The sequence below is a fragment of the Dasypus novemcinctus genome, chromosome 25, assembly GCF_030445035.2.
Source record: "Dasypus novemcinctus isolate mDasNov1 chromosome 25, mDasNov1.1.hap2, whole genome shotgun sequence".
Lineage (NCBI taxonomy): Eukaryota > Metazoa > Chordata > Mammalia > Cingulata > Dasypodidae > Dasypus > Dasypus novemcinctus.
In genome coordinates, this window is record NC_080697.1 from 46541578 (window position 1) to 46563994 (window position 22417).

Here is a 22417-nt window from a genome sequence, read left to right on the forward strand (position 1 = left end):
TATTTCACCATAGGCAGACAACACCTCTGATGCCTGTCAGTCTTTACATCATCTCATAAAAATGCTTTGAAACTCATCCAAATGCTCCTCCAAGTAGACCAGAGAAAACCAAATCATGGAAATTTCTTTTAATTCCTCCTTCCTCCTTTTTCCCTCTCTCCTTTTTACACAGGCTTCTCTCTGCCTCCTGTCTTCAACGTGCTCAGTTCCCTTAAATATCACTTATTCATTCTTCATTTAAGCTTTCGACAAAATGCATCCATCCTTTTCTTCACTTCCTGAGAGCTTTGCAAGATTTCTCACTAGCTAATCTCATAAATAAGTTTGTGTTTTCTCCTTCCAGATAAGACATTTATATTTTATAGTGGTTTAAAAAGACATTAATCAATAATTCCCAGCCCAGCTGTGCATTGCTATCACCTAGGTCATTAAAATACAGTCCCTAAACTCTACTTCAAACTAACTGAATTAGAATCTCAGAGCAATAGGGTCAGAAATCCACTTTTAACAATGATTCTCATGTGATTCGTAGGCTGGCAGTATATTAGCAAAGGAATGCTGATGCAAAGTACCAGAAATCTGTTGGCTTTTATAAAGGGTATTTATTTGGGGTAAAAACTTAAAGTAACAAGGCCCTGAAGAGTCCAACTCAAGGTACCATACAAGGTATTTTCTCACCCAAGTCAGTTGCTACATGTTAAAGCAAAATTGCAGGCAATCTTTGCAAGTGTTCAGCCTTCCTCTCTCAGCCACAGACTGGCATAGGGCTTTCTTTCTGGGCTCAGCTAAAAACTATCAGGTGAATGGCTCATCTCTCTTCCCGGGGCAGAGGATCAAAGTTCTCTCCTCTGCAGTGTCCATGGGCCTTCTCTCTCTTCCTGTGTATCTTCTGTGAATGTCTGTTTATGTCAGCCTACCAAGGGGGTGGGGACTCAACCTAAGTCATGCCACACTGATGTGGCCAAATCAAAGCCCTACTCTTTTAACAAGTGAACTTAAAATCTTTGAATTTAATACAACCAAAGGGTATCACACCCAGAGGAACAGACCAGTTTATAAACATAATCCTTCTCTCTTTAGGGGTTCATAAAAAATCTCAAACTGCCAGACAGGCTGATGCTGTTCCAGAGTCTACCATTTGGAAACCATTACCTGATTATTATCACTGCCATTTTTTTCCAGAAGGTGTTCCATAAAATATTTATCTCATGAAAAGAAGATTATATGTGCAGTTAAGTTGCAGACCACTTTTCTTTCTTAATTAATCACAATGCATGGCTCTGAGTCCTGCATTAAAGAAACCAGTTTAATTTTTTAAGCCACATTTTCTGAAATATTTAACCACAAACCTTTAATTTTTAAATTTAAAACATTTGTTGTTATAATAATAGTATTAGTTATTGTAGTTTTGGCCTAGCTACTTTTCACATCTTGAGAAAACAGAATTTTGTAGAGCCTTGTTATTCAAAATCCAGGCTGGACCAACAGCTCCAGATCAGATGTGAGCTTGTTAGAAAGGCAAAACTCCAGGCTGTATTCAGACTTAGGGAGACAATCTGCATTTTTCACAAGATTCCCAGTGATTTGTGTGCACACCCAAGTTTGAGCAGCACTTCTTTATAGCTTAAAACAAATTCAACCAGAAAAACTGGATTTGCAGTAGCAACATTCTGAAACAGGTGAATGGCAGGCATGTACTGATATTGATCTACATTTACATTCAGGTCAGGCAGCCCAATTTATGGATAAACTATTTTCTAACATTTAAAAACATGCAAGTATGGATATTACTCATGGATTATGTTCAGCAAAACTTTCTCTTGCCTTTCTTCTGCCTCCAGGCTCCCTTCCATGTCTCTTCTCCTTGTCAGTGGATATAGCTCAGAGAATGAAAATTGCTTTACATATTAACCTAAGTGAAAGCTTACCACTCACTATGTGTGTGTGGTGGGAAAAGGAGCCACCAAAACAGTAGGCTAGATAAGGCTCATCTTTTCTAGAGCCCTACTTGATTAGAGGACGAGTTGGTCTGGAGAGGGAGAGAGTATTATATTTACATAGAACCATGAGTAATATATTTGTAATAGAAGTTAAAATGTACAGAGATTTTTAAAACAAAATGCCTAGGCCTTCTAGACCTTAGGGGTGTGAGTTTAATCTCTTCTGAGATGTAAATGAAATTTAATTTAGAAATTAAATCTGCAGTTAATCCATTATATGTTATATATTAGTGCATTGTGTGCTATAAATGAAAAGTTAATTTGAAAATTATTTAGGTATTATTGGTATTTCCTTGTCCCTCAGTTTGAATGGATTATCTGTAGAAACATTTGACATTTGGAATATATTCATTTTAAAACATATTTTGTGATAATGTTTCTAAATAGAGGGAATAATAACTATGAAAAACATTACAATTTGAAGTAAAAATGGAATATGAGGTGTTGAGGAAGATATTTTATCTAACATGGGGGCAAAAATAAACCTACGGGGGAGTGGATGTAGCTCAAGTGGTTGAGCACTTGCTTCCCATGTATGAGGTCCCAGGTTCGATCTCCAGTACCTCCTAAAAGCAAACAAATGGAAAAAAACCAATGCTCTTTGGGGAGCAGATGTAGTTCAGTGGTTGAACACCTGCTTACCATTTATGAGGTCCTGGATTTAATCCCCAGTACCTCTAAAAGTAAATAAATCAATAATAAATGTACTATGATGTATAACATAACTTTCAATCCTATTACCAATATGTTTAGAACCTTCTAAAATGTAAAAATAAGGCAAATTAAGTAGACTATATCTGAGATAACTTTATTTTCTATACCTTGTATGATTAAGAACTGCTCCATAAATGTTCTGGATGTTAAGTTCTTTACATTATATGAATTTAAATTTTAAAATACAGTATATAATATTAGAAATTTAGAAATTTTTTCTAGATACATCAATAGAACCTTTCTTGTGCAAGGTCTGGTTTGATTTCCTGATAGAATATTTAGCTATAGTCATGATAAATTAAACTGTATTAGAAGTGATATTGGGATCCAAGAATAATTTCCAATTTTTAGACTTCCTTTGTTACTTAGAAAGATGTAGTATTATGTAAGTAAATTTATAGAATAGTGAGTATTTTGTTTAATGGACAAATATTATATAACCCTCATTTTATGTAAGGCATTTCCCTGAAATGTCAATAAACCAATATTTGGTAAATTGAATTATATTTTCAGCTCACTAATAGTGAAGTAATATTTGAATACTATGCAGCCCATTTTATAAAGTTAAATAACTTTTTTTTTAGGAGATACTGGGGATTGAACTTGGGACCTTGTATATAGGAAGTAGGCACTCACCACTGAGCCACACCCATTCCCCATTAAACAACTTTTTAAAGTGATAAAATCACTTAATTTTTCTGTTTTTGAATCCAGATTTTCTTAGTAATAAAAGGTGAACATAGCTATATGACTTTAAGTTCTGTCCCATGCTGCCTTTTGGTCATTTCATAAGTTTCTCCTTAACACTGTATGAATCTTAATTTTTTAAAAGATACTTTTGCTTTTTAGATTGTGAATTATTTCCTAAATTAATTGGAATCATCAAAGTATTTGTCCTGCTTATAGATATCAGTACAATCTCATTCAAATATCTAATTTATTACGGTAGTTGCAAGATTTTTGAGCATTTATGATGTTACATTTAGCATTGCAAAAATAACAACATGAAAAAAAGAGGTAGGAGTAAAGAGGCTTTGTGCCCATCTGTTATGTAACTAACTTTTATTCATGGCACATATATGCCATTAAGATTCTTAATTAGAACCCTGGAATCATGTCAAGCAAATGTCGTTGTGTACTGAATCTTTTTAACACTTACTTATCTATTCAATCATATATATTAAGAATGCTTACCTGTCTATTGTTTTTTCTTCCTTTTTTTCTTTCTTTCTTTTTTTTTTTTTAACATTTGCAGCCCATGTCATTGCTAAAGCCAAAGGTCTTGCGATTTTATCCGTGATTAAAGCTGGATTTCTGGTAACTGCTAGAGGAGGCAGTGGGATCGTATTAGCACGTCTTCCAGATGGAAGTAAGTTGATATTTTTTCACTTTGCAGTGAAGAGAATCTTAACTCTTTTTTTTTTTTTGCCTGTTTCCATTTTAAACACATTTCATATGGAGTGTGACAGGTTTCCCAATGTCACCTAAAATTGGTGTTCAAACTGTAGTTCAATTGAGTGTGTAGAAGGTATGTATTAACAAATAATCAAGAGAAAAATGAATCTTTTCTTTCCTTCTCTCAAAAATCATTAGGCAAGACTCAATGGATAGATCTAACTTAGTTTTGTATACATTTTGTAATCCTTCTGTGGAGCAGAAGGATTACAAATATATGTATTTGTGTTGCTAAATGTGAGTTCTTATTCCTCAGCTTCATGGTATTGATATTTTCTTTTCTTTTGTTTTATGGAGGTTGATATGAAAATCAGGGGCAATCTATAAGCTTTTTTCTCATTCCGTGTTAGATTCAAAACACAGCATTTTGAAAAAGTTCCCCCATGGCTGAATCAAATCAATATCAATATAATTTTATTTTACTTTACGTGGTGAAATCTATTATTGGATTTTCAGAGATGAAATCTAGATATATTTGTCATGAATCCCAAGGCCCAAAGTTTACAGTAATGTTTAAAATGTATGTAGGTATATCATACCAACTAAAATGGTTTTTATACCAATTTAACATTTGCTGTCTAATCATATGAGTGAACACATTTATCTATTAATAGCTATTCTTTAATGGAGATAGTTTAACTTTTGTTTTGGGAGAAAGCATTGGACACACTGAAAATAGATACGTTTAAGTGTTTTGGTAGAGCATATGGCTTTTAAATATCAATTGGTTGGATTCAGTAGATTTCTTGTCAACATATCTCTGCAATGAATGAGAGTCCCCACCCTACTTAGTGGTTCAACTTTCATAACTCCATGTGTGGCCATGAAAAAGAAAATAAAATTCTCTTGTTCTCCAGCATTACCCAAACTTTTCATGGGGCAGACTTCTCCACAGTAAAACCAAACAAAATACAGGCCCATTCAAAGGGGGTCCACTGTCAGATGGAACTAAGAAAATCATGAAGCTGTAGATTCCCAAGGCCTTTAGGACCCCTCTGGCAGCCCTCCATTGACAGAGTGATTGTAGTTGAAAAGATTGAAGAACTATCAAGCTCTGGAGTTTCTCTCAGAATCCCAGGCGGATCTTTCAGTCGGTTTCAAAAGCCTAAATTTCTCTCTCCAATCTTGTTAAGTAGCCAGCTGTTTTCTCTGTAAAGGATAATTTAAAAGCTGTCCAAATAAGGCATAGCAAGATCACTAGGATTGTGGCCAGATGTGCTTGTGTCTTGATATGTTAGATTGCAAGAGCAATCTTTCAGCAGGGACAAAGTTATACTAATGTAGAAACTGGAAAACAACCTTGGGATCATCAGGCACTTATTTCTGTAATCAGAACTCCTCTAAGCATGAAGGAAGTAGTTCTGAGTATATTCAAGCAATATCCTATTATCTAGAATACCTGGTAACCAGGAAAATTAGGTTTAAAAAACTAATAAGCATTTCAGAAAGTATGTTATCTCAATTATCACATACTCCCCCCATCAAATTAAAAAAAAATTCCTAGGCTTGTTTAACATAACTTTCTGTATCAGGAAAAATAAGCGTATGGTAATCTTATAATATGCCTTATATTGGCAAATGGAATTAGTATACTTAGTTTCAAAATGTAAAGAAATCTATCTTGTTGGAATTTTAAGAATCTTGAATTTATATCTATTTCTTGTTCTGCTAGGCACAAAGGATTCAAAAGAGTTCTTGCTCTCAGGAATTAATAATAAAAGCGATTTAGTATTTTATAGTCTTAGAAGTAATTATAATAAAAATATCCCTTGAATTCCTTTTAATTTCTTGTATCTATGATAAAATTCTAAATAAAGACCAGCATTAAAGCAAAATTGTTTTCTAAACATGTGAAAATATAGATAGTTGAAACTACCAAATGCTAAGTATATTTATTAGTGGAAAATCAGTAGTGTGGTATTATGCATGTTGGGTAGAGAAAAATGAGAAGAGTATGGGTTTGTGACTCAAGGAAACTCATACAATATATCTAATTCCTTTCAACTATCTTTAACATTTTAAAGAGTTGTATATGCTTATTAAGGAACATATAAAAACAAAGGCACACATATATGGCCTATTGATTTTTGAAAAGGGAGCCAAGTTCACTCAATGGAGAAAGAACAGTCTCTTCCACAAATGGTGCTAGGAAGACTGGAATACACAGGTAAAAGAATGAAAGTGGACCCTTACCTGACACCAATACAAAAATACAATTCAAAATGGATCAGCAACCTAAATATAATAGTTAAAATTTTTAAATTCTTAAAGACAACATAAGAAAATATCTTCAGGACCATATATTAAGCCATTAATTCTTAGACGTTACACTGCAAACACAAGTAACAAAAGAAAAAAATAGATAAATCAGATTTCATAAAATTAAAAACTTTTGTGCATCTTGGGACATTATCAAGAAAAGTGGGGAAGCGGATGTAACTTAACTGATAGAGCATCCTCCTTCCATATGAAGGGGGCAGGGTATGATCCCCAGGGCCTCCTGACCCATGTGGTAAGCTGGCCCATGCACAGTGCTGCTGCATGCAAGGAGTGCCATGCCATGCAGGGGTGCCCCTGCATAGGGATGCCCCACATGCAAGGAATTCTCCCCATAAGGAGAGCCACCCCCTGTGAGAAAAGTACAGCCCACCCGGGAGTGACGCCACACACATGGAGAGCTGACGCAGCATGATGACACAACAAAAGAGACACAGTTTCCTGGTGCTGCCTGATAATGCAAGCGGACGCAGAAGAACACACAACGAATGGACACAAGAAAGCAGACAACCAACTGGGGGGTGGGGGGGGAATGGAGAAATAAATAAAATAAATCTTTAAAAAAGAACTCCTCCAACTCAATAAGAAGAAAAACAACCCAATTTAAAAAGACTTGAATGCACATTACTCAAAAGAAGATATACAAATGTCCAATAAACACATAAAAAGATGTTCAACATCATTAATCACTAGGGAAATACTAATCAAAACCACATGGAGAGACCATCTCACAACCATTAGAGCCACTATTATTTTTAAAATGGAAAATAACAAATGTTAATAAGAACTTGGAGAAATAGGTACCCTCGAGCATTGTTAGTTGTTGGTAGGATGAAATGCTGTAGCTGCTGTGGAACAGTTGGGAGTTTCATCAGAAAGTAAGTAGAGAATTACCACATGAGCTGTCATTCTACCTTCTTGGCATATACCCAAAAGAATTGAAAACAGAATCTTCGATTTGTACAACAATGATTATAGCAGCATTATTCATAATAGCAAAAACTGGAAGCAACCAAAATATCCATCAGCAGATGAGTGGTTAAACAACAAAATGTGATATAAACACACAATGGAATATTACTCAGCCTTTAAAAGGAACAAAGTCTTTTTTTTTTAGTGTATTTTTTAAATTATCTTTTTTTTTAAGATACAAAGATCACATAAAATGTCACATTAAAAAAATAAGAAGTTCCCATATACCACCCCCCCATACACACACACACACTCCTTCCATAAAAACAACCTCTTTCATCATTGTGGCACATTCATTACATTTGGTGAATACGTTTTGGAGCATTGCTGCACCACACAGATTATAGTTTACATAGTAGTTTAAACTCTCCCCAGGCCATTCAGTGGGTTATGGCAGGATATATAATGCCCAGCATCTGTCCCTGCAATATCATTTAGGGCAATTCCAAGTCCTGAAAATGCCCCCACATAGCATCTCTTCTTCCCTCTCCTTGCCTTCATCAACTACCGTGGCCACTGTCTCCACATCTATGATACAATTTCTTCCAGTGCTAGAGTCACAATAGTTCAATAGTAGAATACTAGTAAGTCCACTATAGTCCATATTTTATTCCTCCATCCTGTGGGCCCTGGGATGGTGATGTCTACTCCACTTCTAAATCGAGAGATTTAAATTCCACATGGCTAATGGATGTGATTCTCCTGCTTGCAGTTGTAGGCACTCTTGGTTCCCTGGTGTGATGGTTGACCATCTTCATTTCCCTCTTAGCTGACCTGGGTAAGTCTAACGAGCCGAAGAGTAGGTGTTGCAACTCTGCTAAGGCTCAGGGCCCAGCTGGCACATGGCTAGTCCAGAGATTCAAGTCTCCTGAGTATACACCAAACCCAGCACCAACCACAGGTTCAGTAAAAGTGAAAGAAGAGGCATGTGTAGAAAGGTCACATCTGAGCCCAACTCCATCACACTCAGGGCAAAAATTCCAAAGCAGGGCCCACTGACAAGGCACTGAACTCCAGAGCCATCTGCTGTGACCATAGAACCTGTGTGTCTTCTTAGTCCTCAAGAGCACCAGTACCTGGGACAACTGAGGGAGTTCTGAGTTCCTAGCCAGAGGAGCTCTGTCACATTCCCCAATGGAACAGCAACAATCCCCCAAGTGCAAGGGCAAGGACCAGTGAAGGATAGTCCAATGATGAGCCCTTGATACTAATGACTATGCTTACGAGCCTGTGGGCCTGAAATTTCAACTAAGCCTAGAACTGTAGGGTTCCTAAGAGTTACTTCCTGAGAGCCTCCATGTTGCTCAAATGTGGCCACTCTCTAAGCCAAACTCAGCAAGTAAATGCATTGCCTTCCCCCCAGGGTGGGATATGACTCTCAGGAATGAGCCTTCCTGGCACTGAGGGATTACTACCATTCACCAGCTGGTGATGCAACAATACAAAGATCTTGATTAAAAGGGGGAAATGGTAAAGACAAATGAGTTTATATGGCTAAGTGAAGAGACTTCAAAATGAGTCAGGAGGTCATCAAAGGAGTTGCACTTACACACATCTCAGCAGGATCCCAGAGATAGCCAAGGAATAAAGTCTTGATACCTGTGACAACATGGATGAACTGCAAAGCCAGCATGCTGAGTGAAATAAGATAGACACAAAGGGACAGATATTATATGATTCTACTCTGAATAGCTAGAATATGACAACTCATAGAGACAGAAAGTAGAATATAGCATACCAGGGGCAGAGGGAGGATGGATGGAGAGTTAATGCATAATAGGTGTAGAGTTTATGTTTGCAGTGGTTGGAAAGTTCTGGTGATGGAAGTTGGTGAGGGTAGTGCAACATGGTGAATCTGAGTAATCCCACTAAATGGTGTGCTTAGGAGTGGTGAGATAGGAAAGTTTACTATAAATGTATTTTTCTGCAATGAAAGAAAAGAGCAACTTTATTAGTCAGGGTTCTCTAGAGAAATATCATGTAAATATTATGAGTTGTTTTTTTTTTTTTTAATAGGAATTGACCTCTGCAACTGTGGGGATGGGCAAGCCCAAATTCTGTAAGGCAGGCTGCAAGCTGGGAAATCCCATGAAGGTTTTTGATGAATTCCCCAGAAGCCAGCTGGCTGAAGTAGAGATGGAAATTCTCCCTTATGACTGCTGCTGCTCCTAGGACTTAAAAAGAGAAGTGATGATTTCTTTCAAAGTTAAAGGAAAACTTCTCAGATGATGGTGAATGTAAACAACCATAGATACAATCAATTTACTGATGATTTAAATCCATGAAATATCCTCACAGTAACAATCAGGCCAGTGCTTGCTTGACCAAATATTTGGACATCATAATCTGGCCAAGTTGACACATGCTCACTCCTTGTACTCATACCTATCTCCTTAGACCATACTTAATACCTAAATAAAAATGAAAACAGTCACATTTTCACATACCAATACTCAAATGTTCTGCATACGACCAGAAACACACTTATTTTTCCCAGAATAATATTCACTCTTAAACTTGATATCTTAAAATTTAAATACATGACATGAAATTACTATAACCTTATGTTACATTATAAGGAGATAAAATAGAGAAGAAAACAAAGATATTTACTTGATGTATATGACATACTCATATTAAACCAAAGAAGAAATATAACCATTACAGTCCCCATTTCTGTGACTGGTCATAATACAGCTCATATTTATAACTACCTTCTTATAGTTCCCTTTCCATATTCCCTTTTCCATCAGAAAGCCCCTCAGCTGGCCATGGATCTTTGCCTGGCATGGTGAACCAAACATTTATTTCTAAAGTGTCTGGGCTATAGCCCAGCCTGGATTGGGTTGTTACAGTTTTCCATTGACTTAATAATAGGGCATGGAAGTCCTAAGGAATCTCCTGTATTCCAGGCAAACTCTTATTTACCTCCATTATGTAGTATTGATAATCAGGATTAATCACCAGAACCAGTACAGTAATTCCTTTCTTTACCTGTTGATTCAGAGGCATGGGGAGTCTGAAGTGGCTGGATGGCAGTCTTCACTCCCTGTTCAGTGGAATCTTTGTGTCTCTTGGTAGAAGCACTTCTCTTTTACAACTAAGACCTATAGAACAAGTCTTAAGATTGTAGGATAGGAAGTAAATTTTTTTTCTAGTGGATCACTTGGGGTAATAGTAGTGTCACTCCCATTTCCACCCCTTGATTCTTGGACCCGTGAATCCTATTTGTGGGAAAAACACCACCATAGAATGGGGTTGATTTAGAATATATATATAGTCTTCTAGATAACATTGCCCCAGCCTGGCAATGTATTGCCACCCAGTTTGCACTATAATTGAATCTTCAAAAGGCCATCCCACCATTCTATCAATCCAGCTGCTTCAGGATGATGCTGAACATGGTAAGATCAGTGAATTCCATGAGCATATGCCTATTGTCATACTTTATTTGCTATGAAGTGGGTTCCTTGATGAGAAGCAATGCTGTGTGGAATACCATGGCCATAGATAAGGCATTCTATAAGGTTTTAGCAGCAGCATTGTATATAGGCAAGGCAAGCCCATATCCAGAATGTCTATTCCAGTTAGAATAAAACCCTGCCCCTTCCATAATGCAAGTGATCCAATGTAATCAAGCTGCCACCAGGTAGCAGGATGATCACCTTGGGGAATGGTGCCATATCAGGGACTGAGTGTTGGTCTCTGCTGCTGACAGATTGGGCACTCAGCAGTGGCTGTAGCCTGGCCAACTTTGGTGACTGGAAGTCTGTATTACTGAGCCCATGCATAATCTCCATCTTTGCCATCATGTCCACTTTGTCCAAGAGCCCATTGGGCAATGACAGAAGTGACTGGGAAAAGAGGCCAACTGTTATTCACAGAATAGGTCATCTTATCCATTTGATTATTGGGAAATCTTTCTCTACTAAAGACATGCCCTGGTGAACATTCATATGTTCTTCATGGTTTTTTCACACTCAGAAATGTCTATCCCCATACCTCTCCCCCCAGACTTCCTTGTCACCATTTTCCAAACATCTAACTTCCAAGTCCCTGACCATCCAGCCAAAACATTGGACACAGCCCATGAATCAGTACAGACATCTCTGGCTTTTTCCCCTTATGAGCAAAATGAACAACCAGGTACACTGCTCAAAGTTCTGCCCATTGGGAAGATGTCCCGTCACCACTGTCCCCAAAAAGGGCTGTAGTATAGCAGCTATCCACTTTCAAGTGGGACCTGTATTTCATGCAGAACCATCTGTAAACCAAGCCTGAGTTTTCTCTTCTTCAGTCAACTGATTGTAAGGAACTCCCCCAAGAAGCCATAGCTGTGGGCTTCGAAAGAGAAGGTAATGTGACAGGAGTAGGGGCCATGGGCATTTGTAACATTTCCTCATATAGATTACTTGTGCCTTTATGACCTACTTGAGCCCTATGTCATATAAACCATTTCCATTTTAAGATGGAGTGCTGCTTTACATACCCAACTCCATGGCTTGGTGGATCAGAAAACACCCAGTTCATGATACACACTTCAGGTTCCATGGTAACTTAAGTGGCCCCTGGTTAAACACTTGGTCTCTACTGAGGCCCAATAGCAGGCCAAAAGCTTTTTCTCAAAGAGAGAGTAGTCATCTTCAGAGGATGGTAGGGATTTGCTTCAAAGTTTTAAGGGTTTGCACTGGGTCTCACCTTTAGGGGCCTGTCAGAGGCTCCAGACAAAATCTATTTGCCACGGTAACTTCTCAGACCATTGGATCATATCAAATGAGGAATATGTTATCTCCAAAATTCAAAGAAGTCAACTAGGCAACACGCATTTTTTTTTATTGTAGGAGGGGCCAGATGCAACAGTTTATCCTTTACCTCAGAAGAGAGATTTCGACATTACTCAATACCATTGGACACCTAGAAATTTCACTGAAGTAAAAGCACCTTGAATTTTTGTTGAATTTGTCTCCCACCCTCTGACATCCAAGTGCCTTAATGAAAGTCTAGAGTAGTTTCTACTTGTTCACTACTAGGTCCAATCAACATAATATCATCAATAAAATGGATGAGTGTGGTATGTTGTGGGTAGGAGAAACAATCAAGGGCCCTGCAGATTATGACTTAGGACTGTGTGTTAGTCAGCTAAAGGGATGCTGACTCAAAGTACCAGAATTCTGTTGGCCTTTATAAAAGGTATTTGGGGGTAGACTCTTACAGTCTCAAGGCCCTAGAGTCCAACTCAAGATACCATAAGAGGTACTTGCTCACCCAAAGTCATTGGCCATGTGTCAAAGCAAGATGGCAGGTGATGTTTGTGAGGGTTCAGCCTTCCTTCTTCATCTTAAGGCTCCATGGTCCTAGCTTCTTCTGATTTCAGGTATAGGCCGGCATAGGGAAGGTTCATTTCTCTTCCCAGGGCTCATTTCTTTCAAGTCTCAGCTGCTCTGGTCTCTTCATAAGGTCACTTGAAGCCTATCAGGCTCATCTCTCTTCACAGGGCCTCTGCTATGTCTAATGGAGCCTTCTTTCTTTCCTCAAATATCTGCTTCTCTGTGGGTCTACTTCTGTGTGAAAGTCTGTTTTATTCCCACCAAAGGGGGTGGGGACTCAACCCTGCATGCCCTAATGACATAGTCAAATCAAAGCCCTAATCTTAACATAATTTAATCAAAGACTTCTCAGCTGAATCTAATACATTCAAATGGTATAACACCCAGAGGAAAAGATCAGTTTACAAGCATAATCAAATATTGTCTTTGAAATTCATAAATAATATCAAACTGCTACAGGCTGGAAATTTGGTATACCCCTGAGGTAAGACAGTGTATTAGTCAACCAAAGGAGTGCTGGTGCAAAATACCAGAAATTGGTTGGTTTTTATAAAGGGTATTTATTTGGGGTAGGAGCTGACAGATACCAGGCCATAAAGCATAAGTTACTTCCCTCACCAAAGTCTATTTGGAGCAAGATAGCTGCCGACATCTGCGAGGGTTCAGGCTTCCTGGGTTCCTAAGTTCCTGGGGCTTGCTTTTCTCTGGGTTCAAGATTCCTTTCTTTCTGGGGCTGGCTTCTCTTTCCTCTGCATGCTGACTTCCCGGGGCTCCAGCTTAAGTCTTCAGCATCAAACTCCAACATCAAAATTCCAACATCAGAAACCCTCAACTCTGTTCTTTGCCATGCCTTTTATCTGTGAGTCCCCACTCACCAAAGAGTGGGGACTCAATGCCCTAATCATAACTCAGTCATGCCCAGGTACAGATCAGATTGTAAATATAATCCAATATTTTCTTTTTGGAATTCATCAACAACCTCAAACTGCTACAGATAGTGAAGATGTATTGCTGGACTTGCAAGCTGAAAGGAAACTATTTCTGATGGTCTTTACTAACAACAATCGAGAAAAAAGCATTTGCAAGATCAGTAGCTGCATACCAGGTACCAGAGAATGTGTTGATTTGTTCAAGCAATGATTCCATATCTGGAGCAGCAGCTGCAATAATGCACTGTAATCCTCTAAAATGCATCTGTTTTCTGCACATGCCAAATAGAGTTGAATGGGGATGTGGTTGAATCATCACCCCTACATCCTTCAAGTCATTGATAGAGGCACTAATATTTGCAATCCATCCCAGAATGTGGTATTGCTTTTGATTTACTCCTTTGCTAGATAGAGGCAATTCTAGTGGCCTTCACGTTGCCTTTTGTCCCATAATAGTCCTCACTCCACAAGTTAGAGAAACAATTTGGGGATTCTGCCAGTTACTGAGTATGTCTATTTCAATTATGCATTTTGGAACTGCGCAAATAACTACAGAATGGGTCTGGGGACCCACTAGATGCACTGTGAGATGGACCTGAGCTAAAACTCCATTTATTACCTGTTCTTCATAAGCGCCTACTCTAACTTATGTACTACAATGACAAATTTTATCTCCTGGAATTAATATCACTTCCAAGCTAGTGATTAATAATCCCCGAAATGTTTGATCATTTATTTTTATACAGTGCACAGTTACCCAGTAATAAAAGTCCATAGTTTTCTTTAGGGAAGGCTGGGAGGAAGATTAACAATATAAATTTGGTCATTGTAGCAGAGTCCTTCCCCTTCATTCAAGGTGCTCTCGGTCTTTAAACTTTCTTAAGTCTGGGAATTGATTAAGGTGCCAGGAATTTCTGTTTTTGTAACTCAAGTTAGACTTATGTTCACTTGACCTAGAGCTCTTCTTATATAGATCAAGTAAAAATTTAGTAGACTGCCCATCTATTTTACTTCTAGGTATCCCCTGATCTACTAACCAGTGCCTTAGGTCTCTGCAAGTCAGACTGTTTTGAGTCTGCTGTCCGTTATGGTAGCCACACCCACCTTGTCTTTGGAGATTAAGTGCTACCACTTGGTTTATACCAACCCGGGACCTGATCATCCTCATTGTGTTTAGGGATCTCAGTTCAGTGATAGTAGTTCCTATGGTAATATCGAACCTACAGAGAAGAGCAACTGTGGAGCTCTTCGGGGAAGATGGAGTTAGTCTCACAAATTATTCTTTATAATCCTGGTGAAAGTCATGTCTTCTATATTCCTCAGGTGAGTGAGCAGGTCTTGTTACCAGATTGCTCTGGTTTTTGGCCTTCTAAGTTCTTTTCTTATGTCACATAAAAGAATTTAAGAACATGCCATAGGGTAGGCAAGGGATTAAAGAGTTTATTAAGAAACAGGAAAATAGGGAAAGTAAATAGTCTGAGGCATGGACCATAGGCATACTGCAGAATGAGATATGCGTGGGGTCCCAGGTCAGGCCTTTTTAGAATAGCTGTTAAAACATCACTCATTGCTAATGGCAGTCTCCCTGGTTTATCATAGATGTAATCAGCCATCTATGCAGTAAACTCACTGATGACTAAAGTTCATACATGTCCTTGTATTACAATTAGCCCAGTGTTTACTTGACCAAACAAATGGGCACAATTACCTGGCCTAGTGTCAATAGCCTAACCACCACAGAATGTATCTGGGGCTTTCATTTGTCCCCAAAAAGGATTCTCATTCCAGATGAGATTCTCATGGCTGGGATCTTGCAAGATCTCTCAGGAGTTTTCTAGGTAAGGTCTCATGACCATGTTGTCTCTCAGCCATGTTGTCTGCCAGGTCTTCAGCTGAGACTCAGGTCTTCCTTTTCCCTATACTAACCTGCCTCAAATCCCCCCTCAGAGAGTCTACAACCTTATTCTTTAGGGGGTGCTAAATGGTGATTGTCATTCTTCTGTAGCTTCTTCCTGATGGTTAGGGGGAGTAGGTCTTTCCTGACAAGATGTAAAACCTTCTCTCTATTCTATTGTGGTTGAGGGAAGATGGGTCTGGCACCCTGGATGGATTGGATGAAATCCCAGAATAACTAATAAGGTGTTGATTACTGTAAGAAACAAACTTAATTAGAATTTTGAAGATACATGGTCCTACTTAAAGGATAAAGAAGATGGTGGTAGTCAGGTCCCAAAAGGGTGCTAGCCATGACATATTGGACCACAAGAGAGAGAAAGACCAGGTGCCTTCAGAGACTGCATACTCCCAAAGTTGATGGGGAACAGCATTCTTCCTTGAGTTCTTTTATGCTATTGATTAACTCTAGGGAGAGATTGTGGTAGACCTGCTGAGTTTGGTATAAATTGCCAAATCCAGTTCCCATAGTGATGGTTATCCCTAGGACAGCTAGCAGAGGTATGAGGAGAAGCACTGCCCTGGAAATAAACTCATAAAAACAGTGTAGGCAACAACAAGACAAGCATTTGGCAAGCAAAATAAAGACAGTACTGAAGAGAGCCCTTCTTTTGTCTTATAGGCATATTCATTAATTACTTAAAAAAATGAATTAATTTTAACAAGACTTTTAACATGTTCAATATCTCTCTGCATATTATCTAGAATAGAAAAGATATTATCATAATCATCAGGCATATAGGTGCAGTACTTAATTCTAGTAAATGCACAAGTTCCTCTTTAGGCTGCAGTTAATAGATCTAAGCTCCAGGTTTGCATACCAAACATGTTATCTCTCCACAGGAGCAGGCCATAATGCCAATTGTGTTGGTTTAAGTTCTACTCACATTATTCTGATAATTATTGCTCCACTTGGTATATCCTTCACACAGCCAGCATGCTGCAGCACTGTTGATTCTAGAGAGAGACTAGGAAGGTAAGGCTCCAATGTTTCACTGGCCTGGTGCATAGCACCCTTTCCTACTATAAAACAGAGCCAGTCTGGGGGCAATGTCCATTGTACATCTGGCCATATCGAGTCATCACCAACTGCTTGAGGAGTCCGCAACCTCAGTGTACTCTCCAACCACTTCAGGAGCATGTTCAGAGATGTAGTAGATACTTACATTGTTTTAGAGGGTCAATGACCAACCTAGCCAATAACTCAAATGGAGAGGTACCATGCAGAATATTTAGACCTGCCTTGAATACACAAGAGAGTTTGGCAATACTGAAGTCTATCTCTTAATTTTCATACAATTTCTACATACTTCCAATACAATATATAATATATCAAATGAACTTAACTATTTTAGTACTTTGCTTTTTACTTTTTCACCTTTACCATGTTATTAATTAACAGATATTTTACTTTAGCAGTATAAAAAAAACTACTTTCTCTATTATTTTATGAAAACCTAAGATTCCCAGTGGAATCAAGGTTATCTTTCCTTACCACCACTTTAATAAGCAGACTGAGGCGACCTCTTACAGGTTTCCCTGTTATGAAGTTACTTTTTGGCATTAATATCACTTTAGGGGAAACAGACTTGGCTCAGCGGTTAGGGCATCTGTCTACCACGTGGGAGGTCCGTGGTTCAAACCCTGGGCCTCCTTGACCTATGTGGAGCTGGCCCATGTGCAGCACTGATGGGTGTCCCCTGCATAGGAGAGCCCCACGTGCAAGGAGTATGCCCTGTAAGGAGAGCCACCCAGCATGAAAGAAAGTGCAGCCTGCCTAAGAATGGCGCCACCCACACGGAGAGCTGACACAACAAGATGATGCAACAAAAAGAGACACAGATTCCTGTGCCGCTGACAACAACAGAAGTGGACAAAGAAACAAGATGCAGCAAATAGACACAGAGAACAGACAACCGGGGTTGTGGGGGGCGGGGCGGGGGAGAGAAGTTAATAAATAAATAAATCTTTAAAAAAAATATATCACTTTAGGTTTCTAATTAATAATGGCTTCCTGAAATTAGCCAATTTAATCCTTCAGAGGATGTTTTTATGGACTCCTTGTAATTAACCATAAGCACATATAATAGTTACTTTACCTTTAAATTAGCTTATTACTACAATTAGCCAGTAAAATTTACCTTTATGTTAATTTCATTAAACATGAAATTGCGATTTTCATGATCTTAAAGATTTAGTACATAAAATATTAATTTATTTAATTGTTATCCTATAAACTAAGGGAGATAGCACCTAAGCTAAATGAAATTGTAGCAATTATAGTTTGTGCAAGGAATATTCTTTTTCCTTCCTTTATAGAAAATTAAAATGTTTTCTCTTTAATAAAATTCTAAAACTGTGAATAAACTTAAAAATATGCTGACTGCTAGGTTCTGAAATATAATTGTTTAATTTGTTTTAATTATAATTTAGGAAAGATCTTTCCCTGGCTCTCAAGGACTTTACTTACTGAAATTTGGTAATAAGATTATTAAGCACCCTTATTTTAAGGCTTTTAAAAGGTTTAAATTGGAAAATTACAGGACAAACTAATTCTTAATTCCCCAACCTAGAAGACAGAGTTTTAATCTGCCACACCTACCCCCTCCCTCATTCCTCTTGCAAAGAGAAGGCCCTGGGGACTGAGTAGGTCAAAGAATTTAGGAAAATCTTTCCCAATAGTTTCTATATTCAGATTTCTACATAACCTTTCCTTCCTTCTTAGCCTAATTTGGGATCCATGAATATTTATTCACATATATAAGTGCATATTTAATTTTTAACCTTTTGAGTAGATCTCCTTTAAGAATTTTCATTGTTTATTTGATATTACCATCCCAATGTATGAAGATAAACACTGAGCATATAGATGTAAATATAGTTAGACAGTTACTTATAATTTTCATTCTCTTATAAAATAAGGTTAACTGTAAAATAGCATTATAGTCAAAAGATGTCTTTGAAGCCTATTTCTAATTAATCTAATTTGCATTGTGACCATGCAGTTTTGCACAAGAATTTCACTCCTTTTTAATTATTAGCTTATACCAAAATTATTCCCAATGCTTTAAAATACAATTTGCAACATATTCCTTTACTTCAGAACTTTGCTTCTTTCCCATTTTAACTTTGGCAGACCTTAGATGAGCAACAGTAATTCTAGTGTATACTTACTGAGGCCATTGAAGTCTCAGGGAAATTGGTTTTTCTCATGACTTGCTACTTTTAGGAACATCAACACTTGGGGTGGGAGGCCCCACACTTCCTAGTCCTTGGAGATAACAGGACTCTAGCAGCCAATGCATTGGAAGAGTGGACGTCCAACGCCAAGGGTCAAAAATTCTACTAGGCAGCAATCTAACCCACACCTAGATAACTGAGAGAAAGCAGGATTATTGACACCAGTGGAAGGACAGGAGACAAGGGTATCTCAAATTTGCGATCACCTGAATCATAGGGGGCAGAAGTCGCCATGCTACAAATGGGAGAGGCCAGCTCTGACATAAGCATAAGCATAAGCATAAGCATAAGCATAAGCATAAGCATAAAAGGGTGAGGTTAGACCTGAAGTAACCATAAAACAAAGGCAAGCGTAGTTTAGAATTACCATCACAATAACAAGCATACACAAGAGTGAGGTTAGACCTGAAGTAACCATAAACAAAGGTTTATTATTCTAAAATCGCCATTACTATAGCTGGTGTAGGCTAAATCCACCAAGTTACAAGAAATTCAGTTATTATCCTTCTGCTGTTTTATAATATAAAAGCTTAACTCTTAGATACAGATTTTAGTTAGTTTTTTCTTTAGAACAAATCGGGCACTTTTGTTTATTAACTTAGCAACTAAAACAACTTTATTATTGACATTAATGTCACTAAGTTTCTCTGCTTCTCTAGCAGTTGAATTAATTTCATTTAATTTCTTTTATACATCAAATTCAATTGCAAGACAGTATTGATATTTAAAGACTCATTTTTTAAAAAAGATTTATTTTACTTATTTTTCTCACCTCCCTCCCTCCACCCTTGTCTGCTCTCTGTATCCATTTACTCTCTGTGTCCATTTGCTGTGTGTTCTTCTGTGTCTGCTTGTATTCTCATTAGGTGGCTCCAGGAACCAATCCTGGGACCTTCCAGAGAGGGAGAGAGGTGATCATTCTCTTGTGCCACCTCAGCTCCCTGATCTATTATTGTCTGGATCTCTTATTGTCTCTCTTATTGTCTCTCTTATTGGGTCTCTTATTGTCTCTCCTCTGTGTCTCTTTTTGTTGTTTCCTCTTGCTGTGCCTGCTCTCAGCATGGGCCAGCACTCCTGTGTGGTGTGGCACTCCTGCGCAAGCCAGCACTCCATGTGGGCCAGCTCACCAAATGGTCCAGCTTACCTCACCAAGAGGCCCTAGGCATCAAATCCTGGATCTCCTAAGTGGACTGGAGCCCAACTGCTTGAGCCACATCTGCTTCCCTAAAGACTCATATTTAGGTTGCCTTTTTCCATTATCCAGTTTGTAACTGGTGAACCCAAAATCTAATTTATGACTTCCTAGGCACGAGCAGACTGAAAAAGTTAAAGCAAGCACAGATTAGAACCGAAGAGAGAATTTTACACTTAATTAGCTTAGGGAAAGACCTGCCTTTAGAATCACCTTAACACAAAGCTCCCAGTGTCCATCTATGGCAGAAACTTTGTGCAGAACCCTCTAGCTTCGTTCCTCCAGGTAAATCCCTGGGTAGAAGCTAAGTATGGAGCTGAGAGTTCCAGAGAAGCCTTGCCCCTGAGAAGACGCAATTGGGGCTACTCTGGGGGCTGCATTGCATTAGTTACCTCCCACATGCAGTAAATCCCTGCTAGGCTTTTTCGCTGGAAGGATTGGAGCGTTACATGCATAAACTAGGAATAGCTAGGAACCTTTTTTTTTTTTAAATTGATGGCATATGAGGAGTTCCTTATTCTATAGAGGAGAGGTTTAGTAAATGGCCTAGATCTTGATTCCCCATTCAGTCCCCTCATTAGGCACAACAAGGTTAAGAGAGGTCCAGACCAAGTAGTTGGCTCCCATGTTAATTAAGAAATTGACAGTCTTACCTGCCACATCAAGGGTCACCCAAAGCCTCCTCGTTGATGGTTCAAGGGTGGCTTCAGGCCTCAGTGGTCTGCGTGGTGAGGCTATTTGAGGCCAGGTTCCTACTTACATGGAGCCTGGCTTTGTATAACCCTAAGATGACCAGTGCCTTTAACAAAGTGGCAGTTAAAAGGGGAGCCTTTCCTGTACCCTGTGTCCACTCCCCTTACCTTTTCCATCTTGGCGGCATGGTCTTAATTGTTGAAAACTGAAAAAGCTGCTTCTAAAAGGGAATTAATGGAAGTTTGGGGCCCAGGGAAAGTTTCTGCAGCTTTCTACGGATATCTGAGGCAGACTGGAGTTCCTAGGACAATGTGTCCTTCTCTTGAGTTAGGATCTACAGGAGGGTATTTTATAGCCTCTACCAGCTTTCTTTGAGAGAAGGCTGGGGCTAGGTTCTGCCTCTGAGTAAATTTCCCTGAGTTTTTAATTGACTGGTTTGGTAGTACATTTCCTCATTCCTTTAAGAAGTCGTAACCACGTGGTCTCTGACCCTCAGATCTATCTGTCTTTTCCTTCTCTTTTATACAGGTTTAACTGGAATACAGGGTCCACGCATAGACCACTCTCAGCCATACTGCAGCCACAGGGTGTGGCAGGAATAGATTAGCCTCTTTACTTTTAGACTATCAGTAGACAGGTTATCCCAATTAGAGACTACCCATTATCCTAGGGATGGATATATGCATTTGTTAATCTGGATGGCATCCCACCACTAGACCTGGTTGAATGGATTGCTTGCCTACCTAGCATCCTGGAGGTTGGGAGCCCTGCTCGCTGTCCCCACGTTCTGGTGATTGGGAGCCTTATGTCTCTGGGCTTTTCCAGAGCCTTAGATTTCTTGAGACATCTGGGTCTGGTTCCCAGACCTTAGCTCCCAAACCAGACTTTCCTGCAAGGAAGGGGACTGGCTAGGGACCTTTCTTTTGCCTCCTTTGCAGAGGTCTTAGGAGATAACCATTAGCTAGTTCATCTGATGGCCACTCCCAGGGACCAAGTTCCTCAGGTAATCCCAACATTAAAAGGCAATAGGTGCAGCGGTGCTCAGAGATGTATTCACCAAATGCAATGAATGTCTCATGATGATGGAGGAGGATGTTGTTATGGGAGGAGTGGGGTGAGGGGGGTGGGGGATATATGGGGACTTCATTTTTTTAACGTAACATTAAAAAAATAAAGACAAAAAAAAATTTTTTTTAAAGAAGGCAGTAAAGAAGCAGAGACTGATCTTCCATTTATAGGCAAACAGCCTTAGGGGCCCTGGAGGTAACCTTGGAGTCTTGCTAATAAAACAAGAGGGCACAAACAGGCTTTAATTAAAACTCACCAGTCTCCAGGGATCAGGGAGCATCACCTTCCTCTGTCTTCTGGCTCAGCTCACCAAATAATTTTACCAGACGACTCTGGTTTCTGGGCTTCTGGGTTCTTGGCTTATGTTGCATAAAAGAATTTAAGGACATGCCATAGGGTAGGCAATGGAGTAAAGAATTTCTTAAGAAATAGGAAAAAAAAAAGCTCAGAGGCATGAGAGTACTGCAGAGTGAAATGCATGGGACCCCAATTTCGGCCTTTTTACAGTCTTTCCTCCTCCCCCTTCATAACGTTGGGGTGGGCTCCCAGCTGTTTGCTGTTCTGATTGGTTGCCCCACCTGTCCTTTCTAAGGTGGT

The 22417-nt window shown here is 38.9% G+C and overlaps 1 protein-coding gene across 1 annotated transcript in view; it reads left to right on the forward strand.

Annotated features, from left to right (window-relative positions):
• The window catches only part of SH3YL1 (SH3 and SYLF domain containing 1), a 132164-nt gene that overhangs the window by 29698 nt on the left and 80049 nt on the right, over positions 1–22417 (forward strand). Inside the window, exon 4 of the mRNA XM_058287979.2 lies at positions 3970–4083. Within this exon, the coding sequence (XP_058143962.1) occupies positions 3970–4083 (114 nt within the window). The remainder of the gene's footprint in view (positions 1–3969; positions 4084–22417) is intronic.